Below are 13,422 nucleotides of genomic sequence, written 5' to 3'. Positions count from 1 at the left end.
GAACCCATCCTCCTCCTCCTTTAAGAAGGGATGGCATTGCCGGGCAGTGGTGGCAGGCAGTGGTGGCGAACGCCTTTAATCCCAGCACTTGGGAGGCAGAGGCAGGCGGATCTCTGAGTTCGAGGCCAGCCTGGTCTACAGAGTGAGTTCCAGGACAGCCAGGGCTACACAGAGAAACCCTGTCTCAAAAAAAAAAAGGGAGGGGGGTGGCATATTTTCATGCCTTGCCTTGGGGCAGCTACACTGGCCCCAAGCTGTTATATTCCCAGCTCTTAGGTGGCTCTTCAGCCTCCCTGGGCAATGGGGTCTCGAGGGATGAGTAGCAGGGCCCCTGCAAGGTCACTGAGCCCTGCTGGCTAGTTCTTAAGAACACTCTGAAAGCAGTGTTGAGCAGGCATCTGGTCCCAGAATGCTTGGTTAGCTTTGAGCTCATGGCCGTGGGAGTGTGTGCGCGTGCCCCTGCCTTTGAACGGCAGCCGTATAATTAGACTGCCCTGTAACAGCCATTCCTCATCGCTGCCTTTAGAAGCCCCTCGATTCCGGGTTAGTCAGACTCGGGGGTCAGGTCTGAGTTCTGCCGCTTCCTATGCAGTGGTGACCTTGGGTCCGATGGGTCTGTGGCCAGGTTTCCTCTGTCAGGTAGGTGTTCTGTTTAGCCTCTCAAGTGGCTTCTGCCCGAGCTGATGTGTAGAGTTTACCCTGAGCTCACAAACAACAGAGGGCAGAGGTGGTCAGAACCTGGTACCCACATATTACTGAGGTTCTCTGGAGGATTCACCCTCAGTGATTTGGTGTTTCTATGGTGAGCATAGACACCTGAGACAGAAGGTAAAGACATATCAACAGGTACATTCAGGGGTCTGGAATGGGGCCTGGTTAACAGCAAGTGCTCAGAGGGGCACTTGGGCAGGTGGCATGCGCTAACTATTGTGCCATTCTGACCAAGTGGGGCATGCCCCTCTCTCCTGCCACTCACCACCTTGCCATGTCACTTTGAGCTCCCGTGGGGTCCTTAGCAGGGATGGCCCTGGTCCCTTCTTGTCCCTTCCCTGGAGTCTGCTGGTCTCTTTCCTTTCCCAGGGAGTGACTCCCAGCTTCCTGTGCCTTCTGACCCAGTGACCTTGCTGGGGAGGGGCGAGCCTGCACCCCAGGAGCGGTAGCTGCTGATTTACGAGCTTGCGCCACCCTCCCCCACAGCTGGAATGTTCAGCTAGCCAGCTCAGCCGTCTGTTCGGAGGCAGAGATGGCCGAAGTCTGGGGCCTGTTTTCACTCCAGTCCAGGGCAACCCCTGTCCTTGGTGCCCCTTGCTTATTCTCCAGCGTGTTGTCAGGCCTCAGGTGGGTACCCAGACTTTCCCACCAGCCCCCACGCCCCACCCCCGAGAGCGGGAGGCTCCGCAGTGGTCTTGCTTCCCTAGAGATGTGAAGTCCCTACTCTCATCCCCTCCCCCCACTGCAAATCGTGGCCTTTTGATTGTCCCCAGAGGGTGACAGTTCCCCAGGGACTGGTGTTTGGTTAGGAAGTGGCCTGTCCTGCTGATCTTTGCATTCGCAGGGGATGTGTGACTCTGCCCTTCTTTCACAACCTGAATGGGATGTGACCCCTCCCAGGGTGGCAAGCCCTAGTTACACACACACACACACACACACACACACACACACACACACACACACACTGTCTTGTCCCCTAGAGGCCTTGGGGAGTTGCTTCTAACAACTAGGGAGCCCCAGTCTTAAATCCACAGGGTCCTTTCATAAGCAAAGCCCTGGCCATTTAATCGATTACAGAGCAGAGGATCAAGGGCCTTGATTGCCACCAGCAAGCGCTCTAACCACTGAAGTATATCCACCCCTGCCCCCAACCTTCAGGATGTCTTTCAGGCCTCCACATAGATAGGAAGCACCTCCCCTCCCCCAGCTGAGGCTGGGTGTCCTTTGGTGGCCTGACTACGTGACCCCACCCCACAGTGAACTCCTCACTAAAGGGGCCTGGATGCGTTTGTTTGGAGTGGAATGAAGGAAGCCGTGTCTGCAATGGGCCTGAAGCTCTGTTCCTAGGAACGCGCCTAGTGCCAAAGATGGTCAGCGGGAGACTGCTCCTGGGCACTGAAAGTCAGAGCCACCCACTCATGTCCCCTCCCCCAAGGAGAGTACAGAAATAGTTTCCCCCTCGGGCTGGGCATGCTTTCTGTGGTAGGTGGGTGGTTTGGGGCCTTGAGCTCTTTTCTTTATTAAGTACAGATTAAATGTCTTCTCTTGATTTGGGTTCCTCTGCTCCCCCCACACCCAACACCCTTCCCCCCTCCCCCCAGAAAGGACTCCTGTTTAGGGGGTGGCAGGAAATAGGGTCTCACTCTGTACCCCTCAATGCCTTTAAACTTTTGATCCTCTGCCGTGCACATCTGAAAAGGAACCCTTCTAGGTGCCCAGTCAGAGCTCAGGGAGCTGTGACTGGGGATTAGCTGCGACTGGGGAGGCAGAGCTAGGATTAACCTAGAGACCCCAACAGCCCTCACAGAACCAGACACAGAACCAGACAACAGGTGTCCCTGGCACCACAGGGTGGCTACATGAGTCTTTGATGGGCTCCCTGAAGAGCTGGCCCAGCTGAGCTCTTAGGAGCTGTACTCCTACTTGGGTATTCCTGCTAAGACCACCCCGCCTCCTTCCCCTGCTTGTCCAGTTGAGGCACCGATCAAGGAATCCCACAGGACAGCCTTGCTTCCACCAACCAGCGGCTCTGAGGGAGGCTTGTGAACTTTCTCTTTCTGGATTCTTATTTTATTTTATTTTTTTAGAAAACAAGTTAACAATTAAGCTAGTTAACCTTAGGGCCTGCTGGCCCTCTTTGTTCCTATAAAGCTGGGTTAAGTGACTTCCTCCCCCAGCTTCTCCTGCTCCCATTATGGTAACAGGTGGCCTTAGAGCATCAGCCAGAGAGAGAGAGACAGGCCCAGGCCTCCAGGACCCAAGGCCTCACTGACTTCCTGTCCTGGGCCCTTGCAGTGGAAGAAACTCAGGAAAGTGCAGGTGGAGCTGGACTTTAAAAGAGAGGCTGGTGGCTGCCTGGCGGGGGTGGTTCTGGGCCTGGGCCTCAGCAGCTGGGGCCTGGGTGATCCTGGCCTTGGGTGGGCCTGGGCCTGGGTGATCCTGGGTCTTGGGTACCTGTGTCCAGGAATGATTCTGGGTCTGGGTGATTCTGGGCCTGCACAGCTGTGAGCCTGAGCTGAAGGGCATTTTCTATTTCTGCAGGTCTGTGGTGGGGGCCACAAACTAAGCAAGATGAGGCGGTTCCTGAGAACTGGACATGACCCTGCCCGGGAACGGCTGAAGCGGGATCTGTTCCAGTTTAACAAGGTAAGGGCTGGGGAAGGGCAGGGAAAATCCTGACCTGGGCTTCTCCCCAGGGGCTGGAGTGACACTCCCCAGGGGCTCCAGTGACACTGGAGAAGCACCCTGGTAATCTTAACTGGGAAACAGGGTGACAGTTCCTAGGAAGAGGTATATTGTTATTGTTTGTTTCTGAGACGGGGTCTTTTCACTGTAGCCTGGCTGTCCTGGAACTCACAGAGATCCACCTGCCTCTGTCTCTTTTTTTTGTTTTTTTGTTTTTTTGTTTTTTGTTTTTTGTTTTTTCAAGACAGGGTTTCTCTGTGTAGCCCTGGCTGTCTTGGAACTCACTCTGTAGACCAGGCTGGTCTTGAACTCAGAAATCCGCCTGCCTCTGCCTCCCAAGTGCTGGGATTACAGGCGTGTGCTGCCACCGCCCAGCCTGCCTCTGTCTCTTGAGTGTTGGGATCAAAAAGTCTGTGTCGCCTGCTTGCTGTCTAGGAACGACATTGGGCCCCAGAGTTAGAATTCCTTGTCCCAGGTCTCTCCCTGGCTGCAAAGGACTCTGGGAGTCACTCCACCAAGTTCCTATCTTTCTACCTATGACAGGCACAAAACAATCAGCCCTGCCCTGCTTTGTCACAGAGTTACCAAGGAGGCTAAGGGGCAGAAAAGATGAAAGCACGTTGATTCCCAAGGTATAATAACATTCTTAGGATACTGCGGGGCCCCTGTGGCCTCAAGAACCATTCCCACTGATCCTGCCTTAAAAGAAAAAAGCTTTCCCTGCAGGCCAGATGTGGGCTTCAGCCTGGGGGGACCAGCACCTGAGGGAGGGGGACAGAGTGGCATCTGAAGCCCTAGGAGCTCTAGTGGCTTACCCAAGGAAGCTGGGCCTCAGAAGGCTAGAGTGTGGCCCTGCTCATCAGCTTCCAGGCCTGCCACCCGGCAATCTGGAGCTGCTTGGGGGTAATTATCGTCTCTGTGTGCTTTGATCTATGTCCGAAGTAGATTGTAGGTCAGGGACAGCCTGATCCTTTCCCCTGGGGTCTGAATCTCCAGCGCATTGTCTAAAGGTGGGGTTCTGACATTTACTGAGGATTGAGCCCGAGCCTTCTAAGTACCCAAGCCATCCAGCAGGAATCTTGCCTTTTATTGGGGCTCTGATTTGGGCTTCCCCGACACCCCGAAAGGAGCTAGTGAATGAAGAACACTCCTTTCTGGGTTCTGTTCTGCTTTTTCACTTGAGCAGTAGAAAGCTAACCCAGATCCAAAGATATATATATTTTTTTTTAAGATTTATTTATTATGTGTAAGTACACTACACTATAGCTGTCTTCAGACACCCCAGAGGAAGGCATCAAATTTCATTATGGATGGTTTAACTCAGGACCTTCAGAAGCGCAGTCAGTGCTCTTAACCACTGAGCCATCTCTCCAGCCACCAAAGACGTTTTTTCTGCTTACGAACCAGGAGAATGTCACCCGTCATCTCTGCAAAGGGCTTGTATGCGATGTCTCCTGGAATAAGACAGCTTCATGGTTAGCGCAGTGTCTCAGGAAACTTATCTGCTGGGTTTTGTTTGCTAGTTGGTGCCTTCTAGATCTGTGTCCAGAAGTATGGTGGATGGACCCAGCTCACCTGTCAGATGCCTGCCTCTAGAAGCAGGCTTCCCTAAGTCAGCGCTTCTTCCGCTGGCTGGCTTTTAGGCCACAGATCATCGCCTGGTGCAGGTGTTAGGAACAGGGTGATACCCGGGGCTCGCTGCCCTCATTCCTGAGGGAATCGGTCACGGGTGCTGGGTGGGACCTATAGCCAGTACCTGTCGGCTGTCCTGAGTGACCCCCGAGTGCCACTATTGTCCTTGGTGGTACTAGGATCTCTCACTCGGAAAAGGTGGCCCATTCCAATAGAAACCAGACAGACTGGCTCAGCAAAGGGATAAACCCAGGCCTCAGTTCCTGTGTGCTGTGGGTGAGGCTAGGGTGGGGCTAGAGAGAAGGAATCTTACCCCTACCTTTAATATGCCCCATTGGTGGTCCCTAAATAATGTGACCCCTGGATCCCTGGGCATCATGGGGTGTGGGGGTGGCCTGGAATTCTTTCCTCTTTGACCTGGCCCCACCACTCCACCTTAACCTTCAATCTATACAGCCCAAGGCCCGGCTCTGTATTGGTGAGGCTTTTGCCCTTCAGACTTATAGAGAGGAAGGGCTGAGGGCCTCAAATTCTTTGTCTAGGGGCTAAATAGGAGGGAAGAGCTGGATGCACCAAGCTAGACCCCAAGGTTCTGAGGGTATGCTGCAGCCGGTAGAGTGTGCTTTGAGGGTAACGTCAGATTCTGGAGGACTTAAAACTCTGAAGAGTCATACTGGGGTAGCCACTCGCCCCATGGTCCAGGGAAATGCTGTACCCCTCGAATGGCTTTGATCATGTCAGTGGGTTCTCATTGACAGTTTAGAACAGGTAGCCAGGTTTCCTCTGTCCGGTCAGAGGATGGCCTGGGCAGGGTCTCTTACCTTCCTCACTGGCAACGTCTGGGGCCTGGTGTGCTGAGGGGAATGTCCTGGGCACTATAGTTAGGAGCGCCCAGTTCTGACCAGATGCCAGTCGTGTCATGCCTCTGCCCAGATGTGATCCACACACAATGTCTCCAGCCATTGTCAGTTGACACCCGGGCTTCTGGTTGTTGTTTGTTATTGTAGCTGGGGGGGGGGGGGAGGGAGGGGTAGGGGTAGGAGGGAGGGGAGCGGATAAAGAAGGAAGATGGGTGTCAGGAGGACCGTGGGGTCTCAGCCAGGAGCAGGAAGGATTTATTTAGAGGAGTTTTGAGGGCTGGAGAGCTGGCTCAGCGGTTAAGAGCACTGTCTGCTCTTCCAAAGGTCCTGAGTTCAAATCCCAGCAACTACATGGTGACTCACAACCATCTGTAATGAGATCTGATGCCCTCTTCTGGTGTGTGTCTGAAGACAGCTACAGTGTATTTACATATAATAAATACATACATCTTTAGAGGAGTGTTGCACCTGGACTTTTTTGAAGCTAGGGTCTCATTATGTAGCCTTGACTAGCCTGGAGCTTGCTATGTAGAACAGGCTGGCCTTTAATTCAGAGATCTGGCTGCCTCTGCCTAACCCTAAGCCTCTCAGATACTAAGATTAAAGGCTCACGGTGTACCCCACCATGCCCGGTCACTCTGACCGCTGTGATGGGAACAGGATGGAAAGCTCCTATATTCATGGAGAAGCATCTGGCCCGATGAAGAGCACTGACTGCCCCGTTCGCCCATTCACTCACTGTGAGGCCTTGGCGCTTCTCCACAATAGAAATGATTTGGAAATTTAGGTTGAGTGAGAAGTAAACAGATCCAGTGTAACTCGAAGGAAGAGCTGTCCCCGCGTGCCCACAGACGGAGTGCGTGGCTAAAGGCCACAGAATCGAATGGAGCATGGCCTGTTGTCGGACGACACAGGAATTCCTGTGTAAGTTAGGGACCGCTCCTGCACAGTGGCTACTCACAGTGTGGTCACGTCTGGGAGCACCACCCTGAAGGTCAGGCTGTCAGGCAGTGTGTCCTGGGCTCGGGATGCAGCAATGGGACAGTGGCATCGCCACAAGCCTGCCGCCCGAACAGCTTACAGATGGCAGCTTCCAATCCAGTTCAGGGCCTTTCTCTCCAGCCTCTCCCAGCCAAACTCCTTTGCACCAGTGCCAGCAAGACACCTCACACGAAACAGGGACATCGCCCTAGGGCCAGGAAGGTCACCTGTACTTGGGCAGCAGGAGTTGTGACCATAACCAGAAAAAGGGCTGGCTGCCAGGGGACCCAGGTTAGGTCAAGAGCGGGGTGTCAGGTATCAGGGCTGGGTGTTACAATCGTCAGGGCAGGGATTGGGGGCCCTACAGCCCAGGCCTTGGTTCCAGCTCAGCTCTCACCATGTGACTCTGTAGACACTGACCAGCCTCAGTTTCCTCTTCCGTGAAGTGGGCAGTGCTAAGCATCCTAATGGAGACTGGTGCAGTGAACAAGTTTAATTGCTTTATTTATTTTACTTTTCTTTCTATATGTATGCATGGTTTTTTTTTTAAAGATTTATCTATTTATTATATGTATGTAAGTACACTGTAGCTGTCTTCAGATACCCCAGAAGAGGGCATCAGATCTCATTACGGATGGTTGAGAGCCACCATGTGGTTGCTGGGATTTGAACTCAGGACCTCTGGAAGAGCAGTCAGTGCTCTTAACTGCTGAGCCATCTCTCCAGCCCCATGTATGCATGTTTTGCCTTCAGGTGCGCCTGATGCCTCCAGAAATCAAAAGGGGGGAGCTCCTGGAACTGGAGTTAGCAATGGTTGTGTCCCGTCATGTGTGAGCTGGGACACATGCTGGGAACTGGTTCTGTGTCCTCTGCAAGAGCAGCAAGTGCTTGTAACTGCTGAGTCCTCTCTCTGGGTCGGGATTAATCGCTCCTCATGGGCAGCTTCCAGTAGCGCAGTTTGCACACACACACACACATACACACACACACACACACCACCCCTGTTCAGCTCTTTCTCCCAAGGTCACACTGATGGCTGTGTCCCCACTACACTGGTAAGGAAACTGAGGTCTCCAGTGGTTGTCAGCCTAAGCATATCCCCGAGGGCATTTCCCGGGGATGGTCGAGTGTCTGCTTACTGACTGGGAGGACTGAGGGGAGTGCTGACTTTGCCTCTTGGAGCTCAGCATCTTTACCTGCCGGTTACTGCTTGTAACCTCTTAGCGCAGTTACCTCAAACCCAGTAAGACAGCTTAGGTCCACTGAGGACTGGCTAAGGGAATGGGGACTACCTCAGGGCTGGACTTCCTAGTCCAAGTGAAGCCCCGCTCCGTGAGCATTGGGGCCTGCTTGCCCCTCTGGTGAAACCTGGCCACCCACCAATAGCCACACCCTGGTGTGAGCAGACCTAGGCCTAGCCTGTGCGGGCTGCAGCAGAATCCCACCCAGACCCCCTCCCCCACAGATTGTGTTCCGGCCCAGGCCACATCGTTTTGTTGTGGCTTTTGCCTACATGGGCACCAGTGTCAGATGACAACCACACAGAGAGGCCAAGTTGCTTGGGCCAGGAATCTGAGCTTACCACACCCAGTATCTGGCAGAGGCACCACAGGCAGGTGGATGTGCCCCTCCTCCCGTGGCCCTAAGCGGCTTCCGGGGCCTCTCTTCTCATCTCCTGATAGTCACTACAGGTCCCCCAAGGTTTGGAGGACAGTCCTCCGGCTGAGTGCTGGGTGGAGGGTAACACCCCGTACCCACCCCCACCCCACCCCCATCTCTCACTATCTGACAGGGACTTGGGCTAACATTACCATCTGGCGGCTTCTGTTCATCTTTGCTCTCCTTTCCCTGTTAAAAGAACCTATTGTTCTCTTCTCCCTTGGCAGAGGTCACCTGAGCCCAGGTAGCAGGACAGGACCGGCTGAGGGGAAGAAGGGGGAGAGCTTTGGTCCACCTTCTTGGTTTATCCTGAGCTAGAGTTCTCTGGGGTCTGGGAATCCCATGATTCCCATGATATCCTGGAGGCTGTACCTGCTGCCCACGTGCTGCAGGTTACAGGGGGGAAAGGGGGGAAAGAGGGGGGCTCTGTTGCTGGTACCCTGTGAGCACCTCCTTTGAAAAAAGCCATCTCACCCTTCCAGGGACCTAAGGTGCGGTGTAGAACTTACACTCAGGGCACTCCGGAGTTTGGAAGTTTACAGGAGTCTCAACTGTTGTGGAAGGGACAGCCAGCCTGGGCAGGGCACTTAGGTGCAGGTGGTTGGGACGGACACTCCTTCCTGTACCTGCTTTCCCCAGGACACACCCTTCCTAGTTCCTCCCTGTTTCTTCCTTTGGGTCTAAACCGCATTCTTCCTCCCTATCCCAGCAGGGGCCACTGAGCCTTCAAACGTGCCCGCTGCTCACCTCACATGGGCCCTGACGGGGAAAGTCCTGTGGAGCTTTTGTGCCTTTTATGTCCCTTTTAAGGGAGCCTTGATCCCTCGGGTTGTCAGCTGGACAAGATGCCCAAGGGGCAGGGCGCACAGCAAAATACCGAGGCGCCTAGCAGCCAGCGGCCTGGGGACAGTCTCACCCTGGGGTGAGCACTCAGAACACACACTCCGTGTTCCCAAGATGCCTCATGTTCAGCCAAGGGCGTCATGGGTGTCATTCTGCTGAGGCCTAGTGAGCCCAGCGGTCCCTGTTCTCAGTTGGCCTTTGGAAGAACAGGGAGGAGTGGCCGCAGTGGCCAGCAGTGGCCACCGGACTCTGAAGGAAGTAGGAGCCGGGGATGCCCGGCCTTTGCAGCAAGAAGGATTCAAGCAGGATTATAGAAGTGCTTAAGACAGATGGGGCAGCACATGGCCTCAGAGTCCAAGAAAAGCTGCAGACTGGTTTCTCTTTGACTTTGCTTCCCCAGGGATAAGAAGTCAGAATAATCTAGGGGAGTATGTTGGTCCAATAAGAATAGAATAGGAGGGCTGGAGAGATGGCTCAGCGGGTAAGAGCACTGACTGTTCTTTCAAAGGTTCTGAGTTCAAATCCCAGCAACCACATGGTGGCTCACAACCATCCGTAAAGAAAGCTGACGCCCTCTTCTGGTGACAGCTATAGTGTACTTAGATATAACAGTAAATAAATCTTTAGAAAAAAAAAAAAAAAAAAAAAAAAAAAAAAAAAAAAAAGAATAGAATAGGAGCCGGGCAGTGGTGGCTCACACCTGTGATCCCAGCACTTGGGAGGCAGAGTCAGGTGGATTTCTGAGTTCGAGGCCAACCTGGTCTACAGAGTGAGTTCCAGGACAACCAGGGCTACACAGAGGAACTCAGTCTTGAAAAACAAAGAATATAATAGGAGCCATATATATAATTTGAAATCTCTAGCATTAAATAATCAGAATTAATTTAGATAAGATCTGTTTAGGGGGCTGGAGAGATAGCTCAGTGGTTAAGCAGTGAACTCGGACTGCTCTTCCGAAGGTCCTGAGTTCAAATCCCAGCAACCATATGGTGGCTCACAACCATCTGTAATGAGATCTGACGCCCCCTTCTGGGGTGACTGAAGTCAGCTACAGTGCACTTACATACGATAAATAAATAAATCTTTAAAAAAAGCATTCTATTTAATATACTCAAAATATTATTTTACATGTAGGCAATACAGTTATTAGTAAGTTGTTTTGACTTCTCTGTGTGTGCCTTTGGGGGAAGAGGTGGGGTTTTTTTGATATATATGAGTGTTTTTAATTTTTGTGTATGAGTGCCTGCATCTATGTGTTCCATATGCATGCACTGCCCACAGAGGCCAGAAGAGGGCGCTGGATCCCCTGGAGCTGTAGTCAGAGACAGGTGTGAGCCCCTGTGTGGGTGCTGGGAATGGAGCACTGGTCCTCTGCAAGAGCAGCCAGGGGCTTAACTGCTAGCCATCCTCCTGCCACTGACTTGTTTTGTTGATACTAAGTCTCTAAATTCTGGTTTGGTTTTTTTTTATACATTTTAACAGTCTCAGTTGTAAAATAAACTCTTTGAAAAGCTCTGTTTTAAGAGTTTGAGATTTCAGCTGTACTGTGAGGCCTGAGGTTGGCCTCCCTTCAGGTTGTTCTAGGAAAGATACTTGAAACCTTTCCCTGTGGCAGAACGGAATGTGCTCTTTTTCCTGTTTTGTTGTTGTTTTGTTTTGGGGTTGTTTTGTTTTTTAAAATTTATTTATTTTATGTATGAGTACATATTTTATTTTATGTATATGTAGCTGCCTTTAGGCATACCAGAAGAGGGCATCCGATCCCATTACAGATGGTTGTGAGCCACCATGTGGTTGCTGGGATTTGAACTCAGGACTTCTGGAAGAGCAGTCAGTGCTCCTAACCGCTGAGTCATCTCTCCAGCCCTTGTTTTTTTGTTTTGTTTTGTTTTGTTTTTGTTTTTTGTTTTGTTTTGTTTGTTTTGTTTTGTTTGAGACAAACTGTCCTGTAGCTCTGGCTGGCTTGGAAATTCCTGTATAACCAAGGCTGCCCTTGAACTCCTGACTCTCATGACTTTGCTCCCTGAGTGCTGGAATTGCCGTTGTAAACCACAATGCACAGTTTGAATATCCATTCATATGTTTAAATTGGTTGAAATAAAAGAAACTTTAAACATCATCTCCTGGGTGCAGTAGCTCCCACACCCACGAATGAGCCACAGCCACATGGCTACTGTCCTGGGCTGCTCAAGGTGTGGGGCCTCCTACTGGGCCTCAAGCTCCTGAGGGCTTATCCCCCACCCCACCCCCAGTCCTCCAAATTCTACATTCCAAAGGCCTTGGCCTGAGCTGCCACTGCTGTGGTAATGGGGAAAGCTTTGGAGCTTTCTCCTGGCGTCTGCCTTGTCCGGCTTCAGCAACCTGGGCTCAGCTGAGGCCAGGCAGAGCAGTGTCCCGGGAGAGCTTGTCTCACACAACCTGTGTGAGTTCTCTGCTCTCCTTTTTCTGGGAAATGTTTGCATTCCAGACACTCAGCTATCTGCCCAGACCCTTTCAGACTCTGCATTTTTCACATAGCTGGACAGGGCCTGGGGCTGGCTGGGGCCCTCTGCCTGGGGTCCTGCATTCCTGGCGGACTGTCCAGGTACGACCATTTAGACCATTTACAAGGCAGACTATGTGTCTGCCTGTCCGCCACCCTGTGGACCTCAGGGATCACACACACACACACACCCCGCTGAGGCATTTGTTAGAGCTGTCCTCCCTGGCCTGGCCTCCTCCCATGAGCCACTGGGCTAGACTGCGGGAGGTGCGGCCCTTGAGTTCGCTCCTGCTGTCTGTCGCCTGGGCTTATCTCTCTGTGCTGCTGGCTGTCTGATAGGGCTGCTGGGTAACACTGACGGGAGCCTGGGGGCCTCCTCTTCACTCTGCTGCACTGTGCGGATTTAGCTAAGAAACTCAGAAGGCAACTGTTACCATTGTGCCCCTCTTTAGCTTCAGCGCCCTGTGGGGTAGATAGCTGTTCCGAAGCAGAAGCCCAACTCTCCTGAGGGATGCTTTGGCATCGGCTGTTGGCATCTGCACTTCTGGCCTGTAGCTCCTCACACACCTATGGTGAAAAAGACCCAGAGCTGCAGGCGGTTGGGACAGAAATCCAGACCTGACCACCAGGGTGACTGGCCTTGGGAACCCCGGGAGGGAGGCAGTGACCCCTCAGGAGCGTTCTGCTGCCGTTTCAGCTCCTTCTAAAGCCTTTAGCCATTGGGTGATTGCACACAGATATCCTGGAAAGCTATACGTGTCCATGAACACACATGTGGGAGGGTTTGTGCGATGCAATCCAGTCATAGCTCTGTATTTCTTCAAAAACTATGTGTAACCGGGTGTAGGGCGTACGCCTTAATCCCAGCATTGGGGGGCAGTGGCAGGTAGGTCTCTAGCCAGCCTGGTGGCCTACAGTGAGTTCCAGGGCAGTTGGAGCAACATAGAGAGTCCTCATCTCCCTCACCCCATCAAAATTATGTATGTATATCTTATATGTGTGTATAGTTATATATAGTTATATAGTGTGTGTGTGCTCGCATGTCGTATAAAAATCAGAGGACATCTAGAGAGAAGGATTACAGAAATAAATGAGTCCTGCTTTAACTCCAAGCTGAGGAGGTGCAGAGCTCAGAGCCCCTTTCCTGACTGAGCTGTGGCTCCATGGCCCAGCCCCAACCCTGCGGGATCATGGGGATTTGATGTCACACAGTCCACCTGCTCCTCATTGCAGACCGTGGAGCATGGCTTCCCTCACCAGCCCAGCGCCCTTGGCTACAGCCCTTCGCTACGCATCCTGGCCATCGGTACCCGGTCCGGAGCCGTCAAGCTGTATCCTTTCCAATGCCTGTTGCCAAGGTGATCTCTGGGGCATGGGGTAGGTGAGATCTGGAGAGGGCCAGTCTTATCCTGCTTCCTCTCGTCCTCGTGGTCCAAAGGCAGGGAGAGGACTTAGCTGGGGAGCTACGTGTTCTTTAGAGCACTGTGTGTGCTTGTTTTCTCTTCCCTGGCTACTCAAGTTCCCCTCCTGACTTGTAGCTGGAGACCTCAGGACTTGAACTGTACTTGA

At 52.6% G+C, this 13,422-nt stretch overlaps 1 protein-coding gene across 6 annotated transcripts in view; it reads left to right on the top strand.

Annotated features, from left to right (window-relative positions):
* Llgl2 (LLGL scribble cell polarity complex component 2) overlaps positions 1-13,422 on the top strand; it is a 34,711-nt gene that overhangs the window by 8,241 nt on the left and 13,048 nt on the right. For 5 of the 6 annotated variants that reach the window (XM_052195798.1, XM_052195797.1, XM_052195796.1 and 2 more), the window contains 2 exons: positions 3,253-3,357; positions 13,087-13,184. In XM_052195798.1, coding sequence (XP_052051758.1) covers positions 3,283-3,357; positions 13,087-13,184 — 173 coding nt within the window. In that variant the 5' untranslated portion in view covers positions 3,253-3,282. Of the gene's footprint in view, positions 1-1,080; positions 1,339-3,252; positions 3,358-13,086; positions 13,185-13,422 lie in introns of all 6 variants that reach the window. The other variant, XM_052195795.1, reaches the window with a different exon arrangement.

Source organism: Apodemus sylvaticus, chromosome 10 (assembly GCF_947179515.1).
Source record: "Apodemus sylvaticus chromosome 10, mApoSyl1.1, whole genome shotgun sequence".
In the NCBI taxonomy this organism is placed as follows: domain Eukaryota; kingdom Metazoa; phylum Chordata; class Mammalia; order Rodentia; family Muridae; genus Apodemus; species Apodemus sylvaticus.
The sequence above is the reverse complement of the archived record's forward strand: the minus strand, read 5'-3'. Positions and strand labels throughout refer to the sequence as shown.